The sequence below is a fragment of the Rhinolophus hipposideros genome (assembly GCF_964194185.1).
Source record: "Rhinolophus hipposideros genome assembly, chromosome: 22".
Lineage (NCBI taxonomy): Eukaryota > Metazoa > Chordata > Mammalia > Chiroptera > Rhinolophidae > Rhinolophus > Rhinolophus hipposideros.
Genome location: NC_138068.1, coordinates 38,881,968 through 38,908,864, shown reverse-complemented (window position 1 = coordinate 38,908,864; position 26,897 = coordinate 38,881,968). Strand labels below are relative to the sequence as shown.

The window sequence follows — 26,897 nt, the reverse complement described above, 5'->3', positions numbered from 1 at the left end:
GCCCCTGAGCTCCCAGATGGCTCAGTTGGTTGGTGGAGCGCGTCCTCTCAACCACAAGGTTGCTGGTTCGACTCCCGCAAGGCATGGTGGACTGCACCCCCTGCAACTAGCAACAACAACTGGACCTGGAGCTGAGCTGCGCCCTCCACAACTAAGACTGAAAGGACAACAACTTGAAGCTGAACGGCACCTTCCACAACAAAGATTGAAAGGACAACGACTTGATTTGGAAAAAAAAAAAGTTCTGGAAGTACACAGTGTTCCCCAATAAAGTCCTGTTCCCCTAAAAAACAAGAATTTTAAAAAAAGAATTAAAAAAAAACAAATACAAATTGTTACTAGGTGGTGCAAAAGTAATTGTAGTTTAAAAGGTTAAAAATAACTGCAAAAAAAGCAATTACTTTTGCACCAAACTAATAGCTGATACAGTATGGGGAATATAATCAACAATGTTGTAAAGATCATGTAAGGTGCTAGATGGGAACTGGACTTATCAGGGGGATCACGTCATTGACTGTGTCCTATGTGCTATACACCTGACGTTGAAGTAGAATAATATGAATGTCAACTATAACTAAATAAATAAGTCTATATAGTCATGGGATGTGTAATACAACATAGGAAAGAGAGTCAATGGTATTATAACAGCTATATAAGATGTCAGAGGGGTAGTAGCTTGGTGGGTGGGTTATCACTTTATGAGGGGTTTAAATGTCTATTATGTTGCTTTGTACACCTGAAACTAATAAAAACTAAATTTAAAAAAAAGCCTATGAACATTGTTTCAATACATTTGAAACTCCAGATAGAAAGAAAACACAGGAGAATGAACTCCCTACACAGGTCTGGATGCTGGAAAACCTGACCAGGGCCATGACCAAAGAAGGCTGCCCAAAGAGCTGTACTGACACGTTCTATTAAGACATAATTCCTATATTTAAATTGGTCCAGTCCATAGAAAACGATTAAAAGCTTATCAGTTTATTCTGCTAGGCTAGTATTTTACCCTAATACTAAAATTGAACACAAATATTACCCCAAAAAAGTGTAGGTTAATTTTGCCTTTGACTACAGATGCAAAAATTCTACAGGAACTCGGGAAATCTCGTGCCGGCGTACATTAGAAGAACACCATGCAGTGATCGATGAGGGTTGAATCAGCATGACTCACGATTAGGAAAGGCATTCACTAGGTTAACACTTAGAGAATAAGATACTGGAGAAAATCCATCTCTCTTCCTGTTTAAAAATGACACTAACACTGTAATAACTATATATGGTGTCAGATAGGTACTAGACTTATCAGAGTGATCACTTCATAAGTTATATAAATGTCTAATCGCTATGCTGTACACCTGAAACTAATGTAATATTATGTCAACTGTAATTGAAAAATAAAGAATACAATAAAAATAAAATGCTTACTTGGCTAGCAAGGGAAGCTCAATTCTTTTAACTTTGAAAAGACCATGCAGTTGAGCTGAGGATGAGAACTGACTTAGTAAAGTGGAGGACACCGGGCCTTTGCCAAAGGCAGTTATGGTGGAGGGCTGGGGGCAAAAGGCTGACTGCAATGCATTTAGGAGAGAACAAGAGGAATTAGATCCAGAGAGTACCGACAGCTCTTTCAAAGAGTTTGCAGTAAAGTGGAACAGAAAAATGGGCGGGGTGTAGCTTAAAGGGGCTACACCCTTTCCCTGAGATGGAAGAACAGCATGTTTGTAAGGCAGGAGAGAAAGAGCCATAAATAACTTATGGCTTAGGGGAAGAGGAGGATGGCATCAAGAATGTCTCTGAACAGGCAAGAGGTCATGAGATTTGGTGGGCAGCCACTGTGACAGGAAGCCGGGTACTGGTACAGATGCTGCCAGGTAGAGCCGGAGAAACTTCTGGAAGTTCTCTTCTAACTGCTTCAATTTTTCTCAAATGTGACATAAAGTCAATAGCTATGGTGAGGATGGAAGTTTGAGTAGAAAGAACAGTCACAAAGGAGAAGAGAAGAATGAATGAACAGGTCAATGTATCACAATTGCTGGGCCCAATGCAGATCAATGTCATGAACATGACACCAGTCAACATGGTGGATGTTTTCTCCAGCCACATCAGGTTGCATAGGCACAGGGTAGGCCAAGGCCTAGCATTAACCAGGGACGGAGTTTTGTCAAGCAAAGTCAACACACCAAAATAAGTAAGGAAGTAAGTAAGGAAGAAAGTAAAGTAAGTAAGTAAAGTAAGTAAGTAAGTAAATAAATAAATAAATAAGTAAATAAATAAATAAATAAATAAATAAATGGTCGAGGGAGGTGAGAGAATATGCTAGAAGGTAATTATCATCATGGATCACAGGATTTACAAATTTATAAATTTAAGGCAATCCAAATAAAAATAACAGATTATTGTCTGGAATTAGACAAGCTGATTTTAAAATTCATATAGGAAAGTAATAATGAAGAATAGCTAGAAAAACACCAAAGAGCAATGACAGCAATACTCACCTTACCCAATAGGAAAGCACACTGAAAATCTTCAAAAACTAACACAGTGTATCTTATCATGTAGACAGATAAAAAGAACAGAATTTTGTTTGTACAAAATTTTAAAGGTCATAAACACATACCGGAATTTAATATGAGATAAAGCCAAAATCTCAAATTAGTAGAGGGAAAGATGGTTTTTAAATAAATGGTTTTGGGAAACCATTTAATAACCACCTGGAAAAAAAGATAAGTTTTGGATCCATGCTTTACATTGTATACAGGACAAACTCCACATGGATCAAAGATTTTCAAAGTAAAAGAATGAAAGCATGAAAGCACAGGGCGGGGTGGGGATCGAATAGCCAGATGTCTTTGTAACTTTGGAGTACGAAATGTCATAGAAATCATAAGAAACTATAATTGAAAACTCCAGCAGACATTTCAAAAAATTGACAATAAATTACTTAAGGAACAAAATATCTGTCTAGCAAACAATCCCTAAAAGCACAGTCAAAGGACAAACGAAAAAATGCATGAAAAATATCTGCAACTCATAGCATTTATAAAAAGCTCACAGAAATAAAGACCCTGACAGTGCACCTGAACAATTCACAGGAAATACAAATCACTCAAACATCTGAAAATGTGCACACTAAAACTACAATAAAATGCTATTTTCAACTACAGAATGGGCAAAATTCTAGGTCAAAATACACTTTGTTAACAAAGCTATGAGGAATACGGCAGTCTCACACACTGTGAAAAGGCGCAAAGCCTACATAGAGCCATAAACCCCACTCTGAGAATTTATCGCACAGATAAATGCCTGCATATGATGTAGTATATGTACAAATTTATTCATTGCATCACTGTTGTTTTTAAGAGGCAAAGATTAGGAAAAGAACAGGAGTACACAATGGATTGAATAAGCCAGGCTATGTTCTCACCATAGAACAGTATACAGTTGAGAAGAGATGTGAGGCAGTACTCCATAAACTGATGTGGAAAGAATCTGTAGGATACACTGTGAAATTCTTTTAAAAGCAAGATGTTAAACCTGCTACCTTAGATCAAAATGGCGGCGTGACATGAGTCTCTGTAAAGCTACCCTGGAATTTACAACGAATCGGACAACAATAACTCCACAAAGGACTCCTTGCACAGCAGACAGGCAAGACGAAGAGGCGGACTACTGAATTCACCTCCAGGTGGGTGAATCGCGCGAGCGGGGGAGGAGGGAGAGGAGAAGTGCGGAGACGGAGCCGCGCGGGCGCAGGACACAGACCTAGCTCAGTGCTCGGAGCCCGCTGCGCCCGGATCTTCCGCAACTGCGGGAGAGGGAAGGACTCGGACTGCTAGGTCTACGCTTATGGCCCACAGGGCTGACGGGACAGCATATAACACAGCTGAACCCAACGCTCACGGCAGAGACCTCGGAGCAAAGACTGAGGGAAGAAGGCGGAAAACGATGGTTTAAGCCCTCACTGCTGAGCAGAGAACGGAAGCCTTAGGGACTGAGATAGCCGCCCCCTCCCTACCCTCCAAGAGCTAGCCCCGCCCCCACCTGCCTGGTGCTAGAAGCGGAACAGTAGCAGTGTCAGATCAAAAGAACAGAATATTTGCTGCTCTGAGAACTGTGGACCGCAGACACAGATTCGCAGCCCAACTAGTTCCGGCAAAGGGGAGGGAGCTGTGGAAGCAGGACCGGCTGTGGAGGTGGTCGCCGCCATTGCTCTGGGCCACATCTCACAACTCACCCCGCCCCTGACCCCACCTATCTGGGCAGATCCCTGCAGGAGTAAACAGGGCTGCTGAAACATACCGGCTCTGAATCTGGTGCACGAAGAGCTTTGGAACTTCAAAAGCTCTTTGCATCCCCACACGGACACTGAACCCTGTGAGCCACGCGAACTATTAACAGAAGACAAGCCCGTCTCCCAGGGAATCCCCACATTGTGTGAAAAGCTGGAATAGTGCAGAAAACACATAGCACTACCGTGAGAGACAGGGGAAAAAACCTGCAGTTAGAGAGAAAATAAAACATTCTACCAACAAGTATTGCAAAAAAAAAGAAAGACCTCTTCCTATCAACCTGTTGCAGAAACCACTCCAGGAGATGTCTAGGAAGAGAAACAATAAACCAGTAATTGCCATGAATAACCAAGGCAACAAGACAGCTCAGAAAGAAAGTGAAAAGTCTCCAGAAAAGGAACTTACAGACATGGAAATATGTGACTTAAATGACAGAGAATTCAAGATTGCAGTTCTGAAAAAACTCAATGAGATGAAAGAAAACACAAAAGGCAGTTTAATGAACTCAGAAACACAATCAAAGAACACCATGAGAATTTTACGAAAGAAAGTGAAATTTCAAAAAAGAACCAAATGGAATTTCTGGAGATTAAGACCTCAGTAGAAGAAATTAAGAATGAAATAACCAGCTTAGGTAGTAGAGTTGCCCAGATGGAGAAAAGAATCAGTGACATCAAAGATAGAAACCTGGAAATGACACAGATGGAAGAAGAAAGAGACTTGAGACTTAAAAGAAATGAAAAAAATCTACAAGAACTTTCTGACTCCATGAGAAAAAGCAACATAAGAATAATGGGCATACCAGCAGGAGAAGAAAGAGGGAAGGGAACAGAGAATATATTCAAACAAATCATCAATGAGAATTTCCCAAACTCGTGGACAGAACTGGATCCTCGAATCCAAGAAGCAAATAGAACACCTAATTACCTCAATCCCAACAGGCCTTCTCCAAGGCACATTGTATTGAAGCTGTCTAAAATCAACGACAAAGAAAGAATCCTCACGGCAGGCTGGGAAAAGAAGACAGTAACCTACAAAGAAAATCCCATTACATTATCATCAGATTTTTCAGCAGAAACTCTACAAGCCAGGAGGGAGTGGAACCAAACATTCAAACTATTAAAAGACAGAAATTATGAGCCAAGAATAACACATCCAGCAAAGATATCCTTTAGATATGAAGGAGGAATACAGAACATTCCAGACATACAGAAGCTGAGGAAATTTTCTAATACGCGACCTGCACTACAAGAAATACTAAAGGAGGCTATTCGACCACCATCAACAGGGACAATTTCTGGCAACCAAAACATAAAAAGGGGGAGAATAAAGGCCTGTACCGCAATATGGGAATGGAGAAAGGAAGTGTGCTGAAGAAAATGGAATACTCTAAATATCAAACTTTCTTTTACATAAACTTAACGGTAACCACTCAAAAAAAATCCAGACCTGAAAGATATACTGTAATAACAGAAGAAACAGAGGGAAACATCATAGAATTCCACTGCACTCATATAATAGACAACAACAAAAAGGCAAAGAAACAATGGAGACACAGCCTTACCAGAAAACTAAAGATAGAATGACAGGAAATCCTCACATATCAATAATGACCCTAAATTTAAATGGACTGAACTCACCAATAAAGAAACACAGAGTAGCAGACTGGATGAAAAAACTGAACCCAACCATATGCTGTCTACAAGAGACACATCTCAGCTACAAGTCTAAAAAGCATAGACTCAAAGTGAAAGGGTGGAAATTGACACTCCAAGCAAATGGTACCCAGAGAAAATCAGGTGTAGCCATAATGATTTCCGATGAAACAGACTTCAGGGTGAAAAAGATAACAAGAGACAAAGATGGACATTTCATAATGGTAAAGGGGACTATACAACAAGAAGACGTAACAGTCATCAATATTTATGCCCCCAATCATGGAGCACCGAAATATACCAAGCAACTACTAACAGAACTAAAGGGAGAAATTGACCAAAACACAATTATACCAGGGGACTTAAATACATCATTGACAGCTATGGGTAGATCATCCAAACAGAAGATAAATAACGAAATTGCAGCCCTAAATGACACATTAGATGAAATGGACATAATTGACATATATAGAGCACTTCATCCTAAAACATCAGACTATACATTCTTTTCTAGTGTACATGGAACATTCTCAAGAATAGACCATATATTGGGACATAAAATCAGCCTCTGCAAATTTCAGAAGATTGAAATCATACCAAGCATATTCTCTGATCACAAGGCTTTGAAATTGGATATCAACTGCAAAAAGAAAGCAGGAAAAAACACAAATACATGGAGATTAAACAACACACTTTTAAAGAATGACTGGGTCAAAGAAGAAATTAGAGGAGATATCACAAGATACATGGAAACAAATGACAATGAAAATACATCCTACCAAAATCTTTGGGATGCCGCGAAAACAGTTTTAAGAGGGAAATTCATATCATTACAGTACTATCTCAAAAAACAAGAAAAATCCCAAATAAATAACCTCATGTTACACCTTAAAGAATTAAAAAAGAAGAACAAGCGAAACCCAAGGTCAGCAGAAGAAAGGAGATAACAAAAATCAGAGGACAACTAAATGAAATAGAGAACAAAAAGACAATAGAAAAAATTAATGTGACAAAGAGCTGGTTCTTTGAAAAGATTAACAAAATTGACACACCCTTGGCCAGACTCACTAAGATAAAAAGAGAGAAGACACTAATAAACAAAATCAGAAATGGAAAAGGGGAAGTTATCACGGACACCACAGAAATACAAAGGATTATCCAAGAATACTATGAAGGACTATATGCCACCAAATTCAATAACTTAGAAGAAATGGACAAGTTCTTAGAAACATATAGCCTTCCAAGGCTGAATCATGAAGAACTGGAAAATCTAAACGGGCCGATCACCAGTAACGAAATTGAATCAGTCATCAAAAACCTTCCCAAAATCAAAAGTCCTGGACCTGATAGCTTCACTAGTGAATTCTACCAAACCTTCAAAGAGGATCTAATACCAATCCTGCTCAAAGTCTTCCAAAAAATTGAAGAAGAGTCAGTACTTCCTAACTCATTTTATGAGGCCAACATTACCCTGATACCAAAACCTGGTAAGGATAACACAAAAAAAGAAAACTACAGACCAATATGTCTGATGAATACAGATGCCAAAATCCTAAATAAAATTCTAGCAAATCGAATACAACAATGCATTAAAAAGATTATTCATCACGACCAAGTGGGGTTCATCCCCGGGGCACAAGGATGGTTCAACATTCGCAAATCCATCAATGTGATACATCACATAAACAAAATAAAGGACAAAAATCATATAATTCTTTCAATTGATGCAGAAAAAGCACTTGATAAGATACAACATCCATTTATGATTAAAACGCTTAATAAAATTGGTATAGAAGGAAAATAACTAAACATAATAAAGGCCATATACGACAAGCCCTCAGCTAATCTCATAATTAATGGTGAAAAGCTGATGCCCTTTGCTCTACGTTCAGGAACATGACAAGGCTGTCCCCTATCACCTCTGCTTTTCAACATAGTATTGGAAGTCCTTGCCAGAGCAATCCGGCAGAAGAAAGAAATAAAACGCAACCAAATTGGGAATGAAGAAGTTAAATTGTCACTCTTTGCAGATGCCATGATGCTATATATAGAAAACCCTAAAGACTCCACCGAAAAGCTATTAGAAACAATCAATGAATACAGTAAAGTTTCTGGCTACAAAATCAACATACAAAAGTCCACTGCTTTCCTATATACCAACAATGAAATCTCAGAAAAAGAAATAGAAAAAACAATTCCTTTTGCAATTGCAGCAAAAAGAATAAAATACCTAGGAATAAACTTAACCAAGGATGTGAAGGATTTTGAAAGAAATTGAAGAAGACACAAAAAATGGAAAGACATTCTGTGCTCATGGATTGAAAGAATCAACATAGTTAAAATGGCCATATTACCCAAAGCCATATACAGATTTAATGCAATCCCCATCAAAATCCCAATGGCATTTTTTAAAGAAATAGAACAAAAAATCATCAGATTTGTTTGGAACCACAAAAGACCCCGAATAGCCAAAGCAATATTAAAAAAAAAGAACAATACTGGAGGTATCACACTCTCTGATTTTTGCTTGTACTACAGGGCTACAATAATCAAAACAGCTTGGTACCGGCGGAAAAACAGACACATAGACCAATGGAATAGAACTGAGAACCCAGAAATAAAACCACATAAATATGGACAGATAATTTTTGACAAAGAAGCTAACACCAGACAATGGAGGAAAGACAGCCTTTTCAATAAATGGTGCTGGCAGAATTGGATATTACGTGCAAAAGAATGAAACTGGACTGCTATCTGTCACCACGTACCAAAATTAATTCAAAATAGATCAAAGACTTAAGCATAAGACCTGACACAATAAACTGCATTGAAGAAAACATAGGTACTAAACTTATGGACCTTGGATTCAAAGAGCATTTTATGAATTTGACTCCAAAGGCAAGGGGAGTAAAAGTTAAAATAAATGAATGGGACTGTATGAAACTTAAAAGCTTCTGCACAGCCAAAGAAACCACTGACAAAATAAAGCGGCAACTAACTAATAGGAGAAGATTTTTGTCAACAATGCCTCCGATAAGGGGCTAATATCCCAAATAAACAAGGAACTCATACAACTCAACAACAAAAAAACAAACAACCCAATTGAAAAATGGGCAGAGGACCTGAAGAGACATTTCTCCAAAGAGGACATACAAATGGCAATTAGACATATGAAAAAATGCTCAACATCATAATCATCAGAGAAATGCAAATAAAAACCACAATGAGATACCACCTCACCCCAGATAGAATCTTATCATCAACAAGACAAATAATAACAAGTGTGGGAGAGGCTGTGGAGAAAAAGGAACCCTCATACACTGTTGGTGGGAATGCAGACTGGTGCAGCCGCTTTGGAAGGCAGTGTGGAGGTTCCTCAAAAAATTAAAAATAGAATTACCATATGACCCAGCAATCCCTCTCCTGGGTATCTACCCAAAAAATCTGAAAATATTTATCCATGAAGACAACTGTGCTCCAATGTTCATTGCAGCTTCATTTACAGTGGACGAGACATGGAAACAACCAAAATGTCCTTCGATAGATGAATGAATAAAGAAGTTGTGGTATATATACACAATGGAATACTATTCGGCGGTAAGAAAAGATGCTATAAGAACATTTGTGACAACATGGATGGATCTTGAGAGTATAATGCTAAGCGAAATAAATCAGATAGAAAAAGCAGAGAATCATATGATTTCACTGATATGTGGTATGTAAACCGAAAAAAACAAAAGAACAAGATAAACAACTGAAAGAACAAAAACTCATAGACATAGACAATAGTTTAGGGGATATCAAAGGGTAAGGGGGAGGGGGCAGTGGGGCTCTAGAAGAGGGTAAATGGGGTCTAATATATAGTGATGGAAAGAGAACTGACTCTGGATGGTGAACACACAATGTGATATATAGATGATGTATTACAGAATTGTACACCTGAAATTTATGTAATTTTACTAACAATTGTAACCCCAATAAACTTTAATTTAAAAAATAAGAAAAGAAAAAGGTAAAACATAATGATATTAAATGCAATTTAATCTCAGAAACATGAAACACACTAAAAATGCATGCCCCCCCACCCACTTAAAAAGATTCATGATTTTGGATTCATAATTCTCCCACAAACCTGGACTACTATTCCAAGGAATTTCCTAGAGTAAATCTTGGTTGGTCAAATTAGGTTGGCATTCCTGACAATGATCCGGTAAGCAAAGACCTAACCCTACACTGTCCAATATGACAGCCATTAGCCATTGCTGACTGCTGTGCACTTGACATGCGCCTCGCCCAAATGGAGATGTGCTATGAATATAAACTACATACCAGATTTAGAAGAAAGACATAAATTACCTCATTAATAACTTCTTATATTGATTGCATAGTGCAATCATAATGTTTTGGATATACTGAGCTAAATAAAATACAGTTTTAAAATTAATTTCAGTTGTTTCTTTTCACTTTTTTAATATGGCTACTAGAAATTTAAAATGACATGTGACTCACGTTTGTGGCTTGCATTGTATTGTCAGAAGGGGTAAGCAACCAAAATAAAACACCACTATACCAAACACACTTCTGGGTTGCTAAAAATTTTTAAATATGAAAATGAGGAAACAGTATCAGGGGCATTCAGAAGATGTGTACAGCAATAGCAGTAGCAGCAGCCATTATGTTGTTTTAAGTAAGTAATAAACACAAACAACAAACTGTCCAGAAAAAGAGATGTTGGGAATGCAGATTCTGTTTTCCCGCGCCTGTAAGTGTCCCAGAGATTCTTCTGCCTACCTTTGATGAACTCTGGCCTATATGTCTTGCGCAACTGCTCCAAGAAGCTATTGTAGAAGCTCTCTGCCTGCTCCGTGGGCATTGCCAAGTGGAAGTCGGGCTTGTTCCCCTTGAGGACACACTGGAGGGTGAACTGGCTGATGCACAGCACCTCATACTGTTTGTCCATCACACTCTTCGACCAGTGCTTCCCACTCTCATCCTCAAACACACGTAAGTTTAAAATCTTTCGGACCCTAAAGGGAAAAATAGTGGTGAAAGCTACCCAAAGAATCACAAGTTCCCCAACACACTCCATATTCCCAAACTGTCACCAGCATCCAGCCAAACAAGAACTTAACACTGACTCCATCGTTTACAGGAAGTGTGACCTTGGACAAGTTACTTTTCTACTCTATGCCTCAGTTTCCTCATCTGTAATACAAGGTAATAATGGTCCTACCTCATAGGGTGGTTCTGGGATTTCTTTTTTTTTTTTTTTGCCAGTCCCTCCAATTCACAGCAGCTGCTGGTGGGAACTGGAGCCAAGATGACAGCCACCCATTATCTGTTCCTTCAATTTGGGAGGTATGTCAAAACATGGGTCCAGTCCTAACTTTTTATAGAAGAATTCTATCTTTACACTGTGATAAATGGTATCCCATTTTTAAACCCTTTCCCGGAGCTACTCAAAATGAACAATTCAGCAAATACTCTAGAGAAAACATACGGCTATTGCAAATATATAAGAAGATCTGGAGAGAGACACCTGAACTGTGTCATACGTTCCTTAAGCCCTAGAGGGGCTTTCTCTATACATGCGGATGACATATTGGGAAGGAAGAGGACCAGATAACAATTATATGGTCAGATCTGAAAAGCATGGCACAGTATGACCTACATGAAAATTGAAATCCCACCACTGGAAAGACACCTCTTTAGATGATGTTGAAGGCATGTTCAAGGCTCTCCAAACAGTAATTCACTGACTCCTTATATGGGTACTCTCTGTGGTGGGCACTACTCATCACCCCCTTTCCACAGCCAGAGTTTGTCTTCTGTTGAGTCAAATCTCTTAACCAAGTTAAGTATTAGCTCTCTGGAATGCCAGAGCCATAAACAGATTCAGACTCAGAGCCCCAGTTTTTAAGCACTACACCACTCTACTGCCTTGTTGAGTATCCAGGGGACAGGTATTAAAATACTAACATCCCTAAAGTGGTATTGAACTGTCCTTATTGGTCATCTACACCTTAACAGGTTCTAAGTCTGATTTTCAACCTAATACAAAAGGGACAATGGGGCAGGGTTATACCCAAGCTCTGGGCACCAAGGGGCAGAATAAATGGATTCAAACATCTGAAGTAAATGTGACAAGTGGTGCTGGAGCAGGAGTGGAGGGGAGAATGTGGGGAGGGGGAGACTGTTGGTACTGAGACAGCTAGTCAGCCAATAGCAACGACAAATGCCCCTAACTTAGTAAAAGGAGCACGGCTTCCACGTCAGGTAGTTCAGATTCAAATTTAGATACAGGCTTTTTTCTAAATGTGTATATGTGACCTTGAGCAAGTAATTTAACCTCTCTGAGCTCCAGATCCTTATGTGTACAATGAACAACTGGGCATTTGAATAATGTATAAACAGAGCCAGATCATATTTCTCAAATTAAAAAACAGAAATCATTCCTAAGAGGCTCGGGTTTTGTATTAAGAGAATGGCTCATGGCTGTAGCAGAAAATAGGGAACAGAGGTTAAGCTGGGCTCCCACTCTGCTGCTCACTTAGTGGGTGACATTTGACAGACTAGTTTTCCTCATCTAAAACATGGAGAACGTCACATGGATAAAAGTGTCAGAGGCTCATTTTATATAAAAAAGTACTATGGAAGTTCACATTATATATATATATGTAATATATGTATACTATATATAGTACATATATACTATATAATATATATGTGCATGTATATACATATATATGTATGTATATACATACATATACAGAGGGTGCCAAAAAATGCATACACATTTTAAGAAAGGGAAAAACAGTATTAAAATTGTAATACTCAGTATATACTGATAACAAAAGATGAATACAAGTCACGTGTGACTTCTCCAATTATAAGAGGTGCTCAAAGTGGTGACCATCAGCATAATTTTAATACAGTGTTTTCCTTTCTTAAAATGTGTATACATTTTTTGGCACCCTCTGTACATATAACATATAAAATATGTGTGCGTGTGTGTGTGTAAAATGGGATATGGCTACCACATGTACCATTCAATATAAATGACTTAGAAATCCACATCTTACATGTGCTCTAGGTCCTTCTGTGTATCTTCCAGAGAAATACCCAGCAACACACAGATGCCCCGTCCAATGGCACTTATCTGCTCTCCTCCAACTAGAAAGGAAACAAAAGGGAATAAAATACTCAGAACCAAACAGGTGCTGTGAAGCACTTTTAAATAACCCAGGAATGTTTAGATGTCACACATACTTCTTATAACTTCTTTGGCATAGTCAATAGAATTCAAAAATAAAATAAGTTACCTAAATGCAGTAAGATGATCAAACTTTATGTCCATTCTGATTTTACATCTGAAATGAATAAGTTGTAAAGAACCATTATACAGGATTTTAGGGCCACATCTTCATCTCTGTGACCTTGGGTAAGATACCTGAACCTTTTCTGTGATAGAGTTCGCCAATATGTAAAAACAGAAGAGTTTTCCTGCCCAAAGAATCTAGCTTAGCTATATTAATTTTCAGGAGAGGCAAGCTTTTCTTGGAATCAGCAAATTTGGTAACACAACACACAACACAAAATGGAAAATATTTATCATAAAAATAAAGAAATTATTTTTCTACTTACTGCAGAACAGATAAATATATCATACACAAAACCCTGGTTTAAAAGTTAAGCTTCAAGTCAGCAAACTTCTATAATTTCCCACTTTAGTACTAAAGCTGCATTCTAAGCCAATGATCTCCAAATCTTTTTGAATCATGCACCTAATCCATAAAACAATTTCTGAACATATATTCCTATTCCAAACATTTGTGTATGTATTTGTAGCCAAATGTACGCTCTCCTATAATTAAATCAGTCTCTGTGTTGGTACACTTATTAGGCCAAGATGTATCATTAAGTCCATACTTCAAATGTTCATCTTCATAAATTTCAATACTTTTTGGCTTATCTCATTAGATTATTGTTATATTACTTTATCAGGAGAGGGTCAGCTTTGCCATTTTCTTGTTGTTTGCTTCTGCAGAATAATAACACCTATAGATATACCTGACAAGGAATCATAGATTTTACAATAACCCGCAAACAAAAAAAAGAATGAGAAATTCCCTTCTTCCTTCAGGTGTCTGACAAGGGACCACCTGACATTCAGATCCCAGGCAAGCACCAGCATCAACCCATTCCTGAAATATCAATAAAACTTAATTTCTCTTATTTTTATGCTAAAACACTTTTTTAAATATTTTCTTCTTTGCTGCTTTTCTTATAATGGACGAGTGACTTACTGTCCTTTGAGCCACCAACTTAAAAGCTGAAACAGAAAAAAATCCACCCTGACATAAGTAGTAAACAATTGGGGTTGTTTACTTGTCTGCATTGCTTTAAGAAAAAGTCTTTAGTTTTATTTGTTCTTTAAATAAATCAATATTGTTTTCTTATAATGTCAATATATTTTCTAAATTTTCTCCAAAGTATGTTTTAAATGCTTAAAAAATAATGATTATTGAGCTATATCCACTATTAAAGTAATTATGTATTATAGAAAATTTGGAAAATACAAGAAACAAGATGGAAAAAAGAAACACCCAAAGACAAGCACTTTAATATTTTAATGATCTCCTTTGATATTTTCTCTATTCATAGATTTTTACTTCATATTTTTTTCAACTACTATAATATTGATTATAAAATTTTTTTCTCCTTTAATAATAATAAAAAAATTATTTTTGTCTCATCTTTTCTCTTAACATTGCATAAGGATTTTTCCATGTTGTAAGCTTTTCCTAAACATCTTTTAATAGGAACATCACATCCAGTGGAACAGTTGCTTTCCATTCAATGGACTGACTAACCATCCCATTTGGCTGGATATATGGCTTGTTTCAAAAGTTTCACTTCAATCAATAACACTGCGGTGAAAAGTTTTTTACACTAAATCTTTTTTTTTAATAGACTTCTTAGTTTTAGGTTCACAGCCAAATTGAACAGAAGGTACAGAGATTTCCTTGACACCCCTTGCCCTCCCACATGCAGTCTCCCCATTACCAACATCCCCATCACAGGGGTACATTTCTTACAACTGATGAACATATAACGACACATCATCATCATCCAGAGTCCACAGTTTACATGGGCTTCATTCCCAGTGTTGGACATACTATATGTGCTTGGACAAATATATAGTGACACATGTCTACCATTATAGTATATCATGTAGAGTCGTTTCATTGCCCTAAAAATCATCACTCTAAAGTGTTTTCGATCATTAGGATTACCTTTTTAGAATAGATACTCAAAAGCAGAATCATTATTTGAAGTGATTCACATCACCATTTGAAGAGTTTCAACATTTTTATAAAGTATTATTGTCTTAATAAGAAACAATTATAGATGATGTAATACAGATTGTACCCCTGAAATCTACGTAATTTCACTAACAATTGTCACCCCAATAAATTATAAATAAATAAATAAATAAATAAATAAATAAGAAACAAATTATGCCCCAAAGCCTATATATGACACAGTTTACTCTCCTTTTTTGGAGCAGTGTTGCCCCTCCTCCTGGGACAAGCAGAAAAAGTAGGAGGTTTAAAGGGATCTTTTATTATAGACAAATGGATTTCCAAGGGAAAAAAAATTTGAGAATCACCATTTTAGACAAAAGATCACCAGGCTAGAAAACACCTAAGATATTTGGTCAATTTTTTCTGAGTGGTATCATCCTTGAGACCTCTCCTTTGAGAATTTATAACCTCCCAAACCCAATGACTTTAGGTCCTTTTCCCACCATTCTACGATTCGATTCAGATTTTAGCGGCTGAAGTTGCGTGACAGGACATGGGGTTACTGTACTACTCCATGTTTAGTCAAATGAGTATGTTTGAAATGCTCCATAATAAAGTTTTTTAAATTAGATTATCACAATAACCACACTAAGGCATCAAAATGTGCCTGACAATCTCATAAAGTGAATCTGCCACATAATAAGATGTGATTCCTAATATTCTGCTCTGTCCCAACCATAAAATTGGAAGTGACATTTTAGAACCCGTGAAATAAAATGCCATTCCCGTACAGTCACATTTCAGCGAAGCCAGTCACATTCTTAAGGAAACAGAAAATCTCTTTCTACTACTACAATTTAACTAGATAAAAGGCTTGGCTATCTCCAAGGTCCCCCCAGCACTAAGAGAGAATTCCATTTTATCAACACCTTCCTATTTGTTTTTAACTAAAAGCATATAACTTAAATAGTTAACTAAAATCACTCAAACTATTCAGAGAATCTCACAGAATACATGTTTTAAACATTCCATATCCCCAGAATGGAGAATTCAGGAGAGAAGATCAAAACCTAAATTCTCCAAAGTTTACTCATTGTTGGTTATGACCACATAGGGCAGACTGCAAGATTCTTCTTAATAAAGCAAAAAAATCTCTGCATCTATGAATTGTTCCCGTTTTTAGTGAACTTAACTATTAATTGAAATGCTAAAAAAAAACACCTTTGTTTTAAAATTCCATAAATCCCTGTGTTATTCTATTCCGTACTACTCCAGGGCCATATCCAAAAACAGTTACTACTACAACAACTTACAAAACATCAGGCATGGTTGAAAATTAGAATCTCAGACGCAAACACCTGTATATGGTTTCGCTGTTTGGTTGTTTCTTTACGGGAGATTTTGCTGTTTTGTTTTTAGATCATCTGGACCCCTGATGTCCAAACTACAGTGATCAAGTAGTGACTAATGGTTGGGTGGCTTAGTCCATTAGAAATTGGTGGGTAAGAGAAATATTTCACACTGAATTCTTTAGATTCTAAGATCCCTGCTGGGTTCAGCAAGTAACAAGAGGATGTCCTGGGGAGAACGTTCGGAAGCCAGGCTGGGGGCTGGTCACGTGGGTGTACACAACTGTTAGAACTCATCCATATGAACAACTCCTCCTATCTGTGTACTTTGTTGGGAATCAAGCTCCATAAAAATTGGGACATACAGACAATGGGAAAAATGGGAGATTTAAAACACAACGTTGGAAAGGGGGTGTTCGTGCTCCAGAAATGCTCCTTAAATGTTGTTTCTGCGATATTCCATTGAAGAACGGGCCATGGGATGGACGCTCGGAGGTTATGCCACCCGGTACTCAAGACCAAAAATACTGAAGCCAGGGATGCGCTGGGGTCCGCCAGGCACACAGACAACGCAGGGCCGTGGCTGCGCCCCGAGACGGCTGGGGACTCGAGGCTTACGGGGACCGAGCTCGCGCAGGGGCCGCAGCGGGCCGAGCGGCCCGGGGACCGCGCGGGGAAACCGTCGCGGGGTGGACGGGGACTGCCCGGCGCGAGGTCAGGGGCGGCTCCTCTCGGCCCGGCCCCGCCCGACTGACCTGTGACGCTGGCCCGGGTGACGCGCTGCACCACGGCTTTCATGGCGACGGCTGGTGCGAATGCGGTAGGGCCGCGCTCCTTCCGGCCTCGCGACTCTGCGAGTGGCTCTGCGGCCAGAGCCCTCTGCGGGTGACACCAGGAAGCGCGCCGACGGGCCCTATCCGACCAGTTTGAGGACGGGCCGCCGATGTCAGCCACACCCACCCACAGGTTAGGCCCGCCCACGTCGGCCACGCCCACCCGAGGCCTAACTGTAACCCCTCTCAGCCAGTGATAGGCCCCGTGCCATTCTCGTCCTGCTCCACCCACAGCTGGGCCCTGCGGAAACCCGCGGCTCCCCGCCCTGGCCCAGACTCGACCCTGCCCAGACCGTGGTTTCTGCACCTGTTTGTTCACATCCCCAGGCCTAAATCCCAGCTTTGTCCTGAATCCTAATTGTGCCCCTCCTTCCTCTTCTCATCCCTTGACCCCAAGATCCTCCCAAATTGTTTTTCTCTTGTCTTGCCTCAGTGGCTTTTCAGACTGAACAGGAGCTGCTGCCTAAAATAGCCATTTAATTATTTAAGTATTCATTTGACTTAACCGTGTCATGGTAGTGCAGAGATGTATACTTGTAATTCTAATTTCTCCTCTAATACTAGTACTTAGCTCTCCCTTGGCGTTGTTAGATTTAAATAAAATAGACTATGTAAAAGTGCTTAGACAGCTGCAAAGGACTATACAAGTATTACCCTCACAAATTATTATCACTGATAAATATAAACCCTTCTTAGTGTGTCTTCTTCTCATAGTTCTCTAATAGCATTGGTAGGTGTAGAATGATGAGATTCAGGACATATTACCCCAAAATATAGCACCTTGGCATACTGAGTATTTTAAGCTGAAGGAGTTTGCAAAAACAGCAGAAGCAGGAACATCATTCAGAACTTCCCCTGACCATTTTCCCCTGGGACCCATCATAAAACCCTCATGTGAGAAGTGTCCTTCGTACACCTGGGGGAAGGAGCATCCTTATCTCCTAAGAACAAGCAGGCCTTGCTACCATATTTCCCTGAAAATAAGACCTAGCCAGACCATCAGCTCTAATGCAAAAATTAATGTAAGGCCCGCTCTTATTTTATATATTATATAAGACCCGGTCTTATATTACAGTAAAATAAGACCGGGTCTTATATAAATTTTTGCTCCAAAAGATGCATTAGAGCTGATGGTCCAGCTAGGTCTTATTTTGGGGGAAACGCGGTAGGTCTTCCCCAGTTTGCTACACTTATCTCATACTCCTTGACCTATCATATTCCTCCACAACTGCCCACTCTTCATCAAATCCAGCACAAAAACACTCAGATTTGTTTCTTTGGGTTTTCATTTCCCTATGAAGGCTGTATGCTTTTCTCCTGTTCATCTGTCTTTGTCAGCTTAATTTTCAGACCCACCCAGGGACCCTATGAGTGTTGAGGAAAGCTTTTCCACTCCCCTACAACAAAAAGCATTCAAATAAAGAACAGTCATTTGGCCAGAAAAGACTACAAACTAGTGTGCTTGAATGTTAACACTACACACTAAATTACCTTAATGAAGTAGCCAAAGTTAACCTCACCAGTAATAAGACAAATATAATATACTCCCTGGTAGTGCACTGAGAAAGACACAACATCAGTTTTATGGTATTTCTGCCAAAAATGTATGGGGGAGGAGTAAAGTTTCCTCAACCCCAAAGTTCTTTCAGTTGGTTTAATAATCAAATAGACATGAGGCAGATTACCAAGTGAAAATAACCAAATTTAATACACATTTATGTAGCAGAACCCCACATACGTGCAAGAGTCAGAGACCCCACATGCATAAGAGGTTCAAAGACAGAAAGGGAAAATGGGTATATAAGACATTCTCAATGAGCAGGGACAGCTGGACCCTAGAGTTTAGTTTTGTATTTTTCACCTGGTCAGGCCTGGCCCTGTGCACTCCAGCTCAAAGGGCCCAAGACCTGGCAAGCAGGCCCCAGTGGTCATCTGCTCTGGGCTTGGGCCAGCTCCTGGCCCCCACCTATACCTACTACCTCATTCATTGGGCAGCGTGCACTGAATGGCACTTTGCTGCAACTCGCTTGTTTCCAATAAAAGTTTCTGTGATTTAAAGAAAATAAAAAGACATTCTGAGCTGGGGATAAGGTTAGGTGCTTTGGGTTTTCAAAGGGTCATTGCAAGAATACATGGTTAGTAATTAGTAGTTTGCCCTGCGTTATAGATAGTTCACAGGACGTTATCTCTAATAATCTCTTATTATGGGCAAAGTCCCAATTCAAGTTCTTCTAGATATTTAAGGGAGGGGCAAAAGTTTCTCTTGAGCCCACAGCTAAAGTTACCTTTAGCTCAAAACAATCCACATACCACAGAGCCACAAAATGGAGTGGCTCTTTCTGAAACCCCTCAGTTCCCTCCTCAGAAACATCCCTGGAAGTTTCACATACCAGAATTGGGATTGACACGATCTATATCACATTAAAACAGTCTGTCTTGAGAAAAGGTCAGTTCAGTTAAAGAGTTATTTCTCATTTCGAAGTGGTGAAGCCAGTGGGCTCCCAAAGTTAAGCCTATGGTGCAAGCAATCAGGTATTTAATAAGAGGCATCTCTATAGAAAAAAAAAAGAAAACAAAAGCTAATGACTGGAACAGACTATAACCTTAGTTTGAGTGCTAAAGGCAGGCAGTTGAGAAGATTTCTAGATGTGTCTCAAATCATCTTCAGGTGGAGTGAAGACACGCAGGTAAAATCTGATAGATTCTCGTGGTCTGCAATTTGAATGTTTCTGGTGATCTTTCTGCAATAGGCAAGAAGATTGTCCATAGATGAGCTGTCGTGGTGATTTCTCTTAAGTCTATCATCAAGTTGTCCAACTTTAGCTTGTATGGCCTTGGGAAAAGGGCAGTTTCAGTTCTCAAAGATTCCAAGTCAAAAGATGAGAGAAAAAAAAAAAAAGATGAGAGAAAACTGGTAACATTAATTTGGAGAGTCATAAGCAGATATTGGAGGGAACTAGAATTCAAGATCCGGTCAACAAGTAGAAAACCAACAAACAAATAAACAACAACCAGAAAACCAAGATAATAGCACTAGAATCCAATATCCACAAAGGTATATGGTAGTTTCTATTGAAACATAATTTTTCTCTGCAAAATCACCATTTTTACCAGACAGCCAAATTAAGATTAATTTATTTGCAAAATAAATCATTTCAACAAACTTGGACTGATTATTTGTATAAGACCAGCAAGAATAATAATTAACCACATAGGCTCTTTTAAATCTGCTTTGCTGGAATTTTTCATAAGGAATCTTCAGAGTGAACTTTAAAAGGCCTCGAAAGGACAAAAAAGCCAAGGCAAAGACTTGCCATCAGACGTTGCCTGCAATAACTATAGATTTGGTTGAGTTCCTCTTCTCAAGCTCCCAAAAATATTCCGAGTTTCCTGCACCTGCCAAGAAGTAACATTCTTTACTCACCTGGTAAGGCTGCTGGGAGCCATGTAAGCAAGGTGTCAAGCCTATGTCTCCTTAAGTCAATCTTAAAGCTATTTCGTCATACCTAAGTCTGTGCATGCCTTTCTCAAACATAACATTCCAGTCAAAGCCTTGATAATATAGTTTCCAGTTGTGTCCTGTAATAAGGCAACTAGATTCTTATTGAACTTACGCAAATAACAATATTGTCATGAAAATGAGGACACACTGCGAGTTTCCACTTCTAGAGGGATCAAGTAGGGAAAACAGGGCAAATGTTTCAATTCTGCTTACAAAGGTATAATTTACCAAACTGTAGATGGCTTTAGGAAAAAAACTGTCCTTATATCTGGGGAAAAAAATGAAAGAATCAGCAATGTTTCTAACAAAGTTGTAAAAAGTGTAACCATTCTCATCAGTCAGTCCTGTGTAATTAAAACTTCTTGTGCTCAAATCCAGTAGTTCCATTAGTTCTCTTGACTTTGCCTGATAATTGAAGATGATTGGGTCAATGATAATTCCAAGAAGTTTTCATGACTGTCCATCATGGCTCATATGATTTGCTCAGTAAAGTGGGTACCTCAATCACTAGAGATTGTTGAAAGTACAACCCATTTCTAATACGGAAACACATTTTCTAATAGTTTCTTTGCCACTGTGAGGTACTTGCCTTTCACTAGAAGGCTTTAACCCATCCAGGAAACATGTAAGAACATATCGATAATGGCAGGTGAATAAAGTCCAGCAGAAATGTACTATGATGATGAAGGAATGCAAAAAAAAAAAAGAGCAAGAAAAAGAAAAAAAATGGGTTGTCTTGGGTTTCCCATAGCCCTATTCATTTAATTTACAGCCATTGTTTACCTTTACAATACACCCTAGAAACTTAGCATCACTTATTTTATAATGCTTCCCAGGCAATTTAACACACAAAATAAGCCTAAGCCTAATTAAAATTTCTCTTTTGTAAGGAGATAAAACAAATATTTTGAGGTATTTCAGGGGCCCATCCAAGTCAAGGCTCTATCTATAATCTGAATTTGGGAAGTTTATCAAAATATATCAAAAAGTTTGGACATTTGATTAAATAGGATAAGTCATTATGAAGCAATATTAATTATCCATTTAACCAGTGACAATAAAAGATTTCAAGGACAAATACAAGTTTACAAAATTGTTAGCAAAACTTAGTTCTTACCATGCAAGAGATTGCTTTCCTAAGTAATAAAGGACATGATTAGGACAACATAAAACACAGAAAATTATTTTGATAAAACTGGATGCTTGCTTTCCAGGCAGAAAACTTTTTCACAATATCAGTAGCAAATAAATAGGACCAAAAAATCCCCCAAACTTTGTTCTTTTTAGCAGAGAGAGAAACCAAACTCTAATTTTACAACAGCTTACTTTTGATATTTAAATTCACTTAAATTTATTTCAATCTTATTCAGCTTAACCACTCATACAATTTCCTTTCTCAAGATTCCTTTTTCATTAACTTTCTTCAACTTTGAGTGTCCCTTTTAGTGTGTCTCTTGTTGTCTTACCCATTCAGAAATAATTGATAAAAATTATTCCATTTTCCTTAATGAAAACACATCTCCGTATCTCATACCTTTTTAAAAGCCAAATATATCCTTTTCTTGTATAGTTGTTTTCCCTATTATTAATTTTTGTAGCTTTAATTACATATATCAGAATCCTTAACCTGTAAAAATCTTAATTTCTAGTGAAAACTAAAGAGTAAGCAATTGTGAACAGTTACAACAGTATAGTTTTAGATTAATACATTTATGAACACATTTTACAATTTCTAGAAATACATATTTCCTCATAGCAGAAAAGTTTTTAATGTGGCACAACATAGGTTTACTAATAGACCCAAATATCTTTAGTTCTTCTATAAAAAGCAAAAAGGAGATGAATCTATGTTGAGTAATTAATGTTTCAGTGTTTTATCTTAATTAGAAATGGTCCAGACATTCAATGAATATTCATCATTTAATTTAGCTAGGAAAATTTTAAAGTTTCAAGTTACCAAACAGACTAGGGAAACCATTTATGGTACATATATTTCAACATAAGAATGTCCAAATTTGTAAAAAGTTCTTATAAGAATTTATTTGAACCAAATGGAGGCAGGTAGGCTCAGTGACTGACAGGCGCTCATAAGATCACAACATACTCTGCTTTAATTCTGAGCTGTCCATACACATTTTTGACAAACAATCCCCCGATATAAGCTCATTTATGTGGGTTTGTTACTTGCAACCAAGAGACCAGTGAAGAAACTAGCCCAGCACTCTAAGGCAGGAATCATGTTGTCTCAACTTTGTATCCCATGTGTATAATATTGGTAGCCACAGTTGGGGTTTAAGTCATGTCTACTGAAAATGAGAGGTATTTGTTTTGGTCCTAAAGAACAGGTTGAGTCCATTTAATTCGGAAGTTATAATCTAATTCATAATATACTTACCAAGTATCCAACAGTACCCAAAGGACTGCTATAAATCCCAAACTGAACATAGAGATTTGCTGAATCTAACCTTAAACAGACCACTAAAGCCATGTCTGACAGCAACATGAAAGAAACACAAAGTTCATGAACTAGTTTCAGAAAATCAAGCTTATGGAAGTTCAGTTTCACTTCAACCTTTCACTCATGTAAGTACAGAGGGACACCTCTTGAATATGCAAGTTTACTTTTCCTCAAAGGATTATTTATTGCCTATTATTAGTGATTATATTTTACAGCAAAATTAAATTAAATGTATACACTTTTCACAAACAGAAAATGGAAATCAAGGCATCCATCAATTTATATGTTGAACCAAAGTGCTGGTTTTCAGAATTCAGCAGTCAATCATGATTTTGGTCCAGGACCACCAGTCCATGATTTTAAGTAGTTGATGATCTTGTCAGTAATTGGAACAAAATCTTCTTTATACGTGACAATCGTTTCCACATAAAACCCTTTAGGAGGCTCAATTATTTCACTTATTGAGACATCCTTTTCCTCTAATTCACCACCTTAAAAAAAAAATGGGTACACGTGAATTATTAATTTTTAACTTAAACAGCAGTGATTAAAATTATTAGTAAAGTCTTATAAATAAAATAAACTAAGGTAAGAACGACCCCCACCCCCATCAGATTCCTGACACCACTTTCTGTAAATAAGAAAAGTAAATAAAATGTAACTACATACACTGAAATGTTTTCAAATGCTCCACACTGAACACGTGTCCTGTCAAGCTATTGATAATCTTCATCACCAAATGTGATCTTCAGCACAGTTCTCACATCACAACTTCACTGAGATACACTTAACGTATCATACAATTAACTCACTTACAATAGAACATGCAGTGGTTTTTAGTATGAGATCTGTGCAACTAGCACAACAATCAGTTTTACAATATTTGCATCCACAGAAAGAAGCTCCGCGCCCGTCAGTTGTCCTCCCCTCCAGCGCCCGGAAAGCACTACTCCACTACAAGCATCTATAGATTTCCAGCACATTTTAAAGGCTAAGGAATTTCCTCTTCCACCCAGTCACTGGGAAAGTTTTAATACTCCTTGACTGGTAGAAGTGCTGAAACCGCTCGCCAAACGCGACGAGCACTACTAATGTTACAGAAGCATCACCTCTTTAAAATCACCGTCCAATGGCTTCGAAATTCCATCTCGAACCTTAAAGATTTTGCAAATTCTGAGTATGGGGATGGCCTCGTTTAACAAATGAACAAGACTGAGGTAAGAGGATTTAAAAGGCAGTTCCTGGCAGATTCCATTATAACGAATGGCTCTAAACGACGGTTCCCGTTTTGTAAAATAAACTTCGGGCACGACGAAGCCTCCCGTAGGACCCTGGGTACGACCCCACGGAGGGCTGCACGTCTGGTGAGAGGTCTTTCCGGAGAGCCGTACCTGCTGGCTTGCTCTGTTTCCGGCCGAGGAAAAACAAAGAGCCCAACAGGGTCCAGGTGCCCAATGCGTAGACCGCGGACATTCGCCGGTACCAAATCGTAGCCTGGTCAGGACGCATGGCGCCACACGGGGAAGGCCTCGAACGTCCGTCACCAGGGCTACCGGGCTTCCATCAGCGAGTCGCAGCCGCTGCCGCGACCTCCAATGGGGAGCCGGCCCCGGCGCTGCGTCCTACGCTGGCCCCGATGCATCCTGGGTGTTGTAGTCCCGAAAGTCGCGCCGAGGCTTGGACTCCGGTGTAGAGTTTGGGTAGGGTGAATTCTGGTACTTGCTGCGAACGCAATACGATACATACCAAATGATCTACCAAATGACAATTTCTCTGAGCTAACGTCTCACTTGCAAAATTGTAACGCCTGTCTTAATAGTCTTCAGATTGTATCTGTAAAGGTTAATTCCAGTGCTCCTTCAGCTTTCAGATTTGCGAAGATAACCCCTGTCTCATCCCGCAATTCATCTTCCCCATTTTCCTTTCTGGAACGCTGTCTAGGTGTAATCCCTCCACTGTGCTCTGGGTCCCATTCCTCACTGCTTCCTCCGGGGTCTTTCCCATTAATTACACTCTTTAACTCTCCCTCAGCCACCTCCCACACAGTTTCATATTTACCCTTCATACGAACGTACCCATGTCTCAAACGCAAAAAATCTCCTTCGACTGTGTCCGCCTTCAGCTTTCCCTTATTCATACATTTATTTCTTCAAAGCATAGTCTACCCTACGCCAATAGATCGAACAACTTGACAGCAAAAGTGATGTACTTGGCATAAATGGGCACTCAGTAAATTGCCATATCCAGTAACTACTGTTCAGCCATAATCAAACTTGATTCTAAAGCATTTGACACCACTGACCCCACCTGCTTCCTTTTATGGCTTCAAAAATATTTTCTTTGGTATGTCCACACTTAAGGGCTCTTTCTACAATTTCATCCAATAGAAATTGGTGTTTTGACATGCACAAAAATTAACTGAATGGATCATAGGCTGAAATGTAAAACTAAAACTACAAATCTAAAAGGAACCATAGGAGAAAAATCTTTGCCAACTTGGGATAAACAAAAATGTCTTTGAATACAAAAAGCATGAAACAAAACAAATATTGACAAATTGGGTATTTTCAAAATCAAAAATTTTGCTCTTCAAAAATCAAGGTTAAGAAATTGAAACAAGCCACAGAATATTCAAAATACATGTATTTGACAAAGAACTTATATCCACAATTATATAAGGGCACTTACAACTCAATTATAAAAAGAAAACCCAACTAAAAAGCAGGCAACAAACTTGAACACTTAACAAAGGAAAATATACAAATGATCAATGAGCCCAGGGACATCACTAGTCATTACAGAAATGTAAATTAAAACCACAACTAGACACCATTCCATACCGATTAGAATGACTGAAAATTAGATTGAGAATACCAAGAATTGTAAGGATTTGGACAACCAAAACTCAATGGTGGGAACAAAATGTCACCCCTTTGCAATACTGGCAGTTTCTGAAAAAGTTGAACTACGCTTGCCATATTCAGGCATTTCATTCCTGTTTACCCAAAAGAGATGAAAACAGTACAGCCACACAATGACATGTGTATCTACAGAGCTTTATTCATAAGAGCCAAAAAATGGAAACAACCCCAATATCCATCAACTAGTGAATGGATAAATGAAATGTGGTATAATATGCTGTTTGGCAATATAAAGGAATTACTGATACATGCAAGCACATGAATGAATCTCAAATGGATTATGCTCAGTGAAAGCCAGACACAAGAGAAACCAGACATAAAATTCTAGAAGCAAACTAATCTATACTAGGAGAAAGCTGACCAGTAATTGCTTACAGCGGCCAGATGTGGACAAAGGGAAGAACTAAATGATGCCCGAGGAAACAAGGCGGGCAATGGAACCATACGTTGATGGTGGTGGTTTCATGGGTATACACAATCTGTCAAAACATACCGAATTGTACACTTTAAATGGGTGCAGTTTATTGTATGTAAAATTATACCTCATAAAACTTTTAAAAAAAACATTAAAATTGGTATCCT

The 26,897-nt window shown here is 38.5% G+C and overlaps 2 protein-coding genes across 2 annotated transcripts in view; both read right to left on the bottom strand.

Annotated features, from left to right (window-relative positions):
* DTD1 (D-aminoacyl-tRNA deacylase 1) overlaps nt 1–17,538 on the bottom strand; it is a 192,029-nt gene extending 174,491 nt beyond the window's left edge. Inside the window, exons 1-3 of the mRNA XM_081034398.1 lie at nt 17,357–17,538; nt 13,027–13,117; nt 10,736–10,971 (exon numbers count right to left, since the gene is read on the bottom strand). Of these exons, the coding sequence (XP_080890524.1) occupies nt 10,736–10,971; nt 13,027–13,117; nt 17,357–17,399 (370 nt within the window). The 5' untranslated portion in view covers nt 17,400–17,538. The remainder of the gene's footprint in view (nt 1–10,735; nt 10,972–13,026; nt 13,118–17,356) is intronic.
* Nucleotides 17,539–23,549: 6,011 nt separating this feature from the next.
* SMIM26 (small integral membrane protein 26) lies at nt 23,550–25,039 on the bottom strand. Its single transcript, XM_081034397.1, has 2 exons — nt 24,786–25,039; nt 23,550–23,885 (listed from the first exon to the last, which is right to left on the bottom strand). The coding sequence occupies exons 1-2, from the start codon at nt 24,901–24,903 to the stop codon at nt 23,719–23,721; spliced, it is 285 nt and encodes a 94-aa protein (XP_080890523.1). The 5' UTR covers nt 24,904–25,039; the 3' UTR covers nt 23,550–23,718.
* Nucleotides 25,040–26,897: the final 1,858 nt, after the last annotated feature.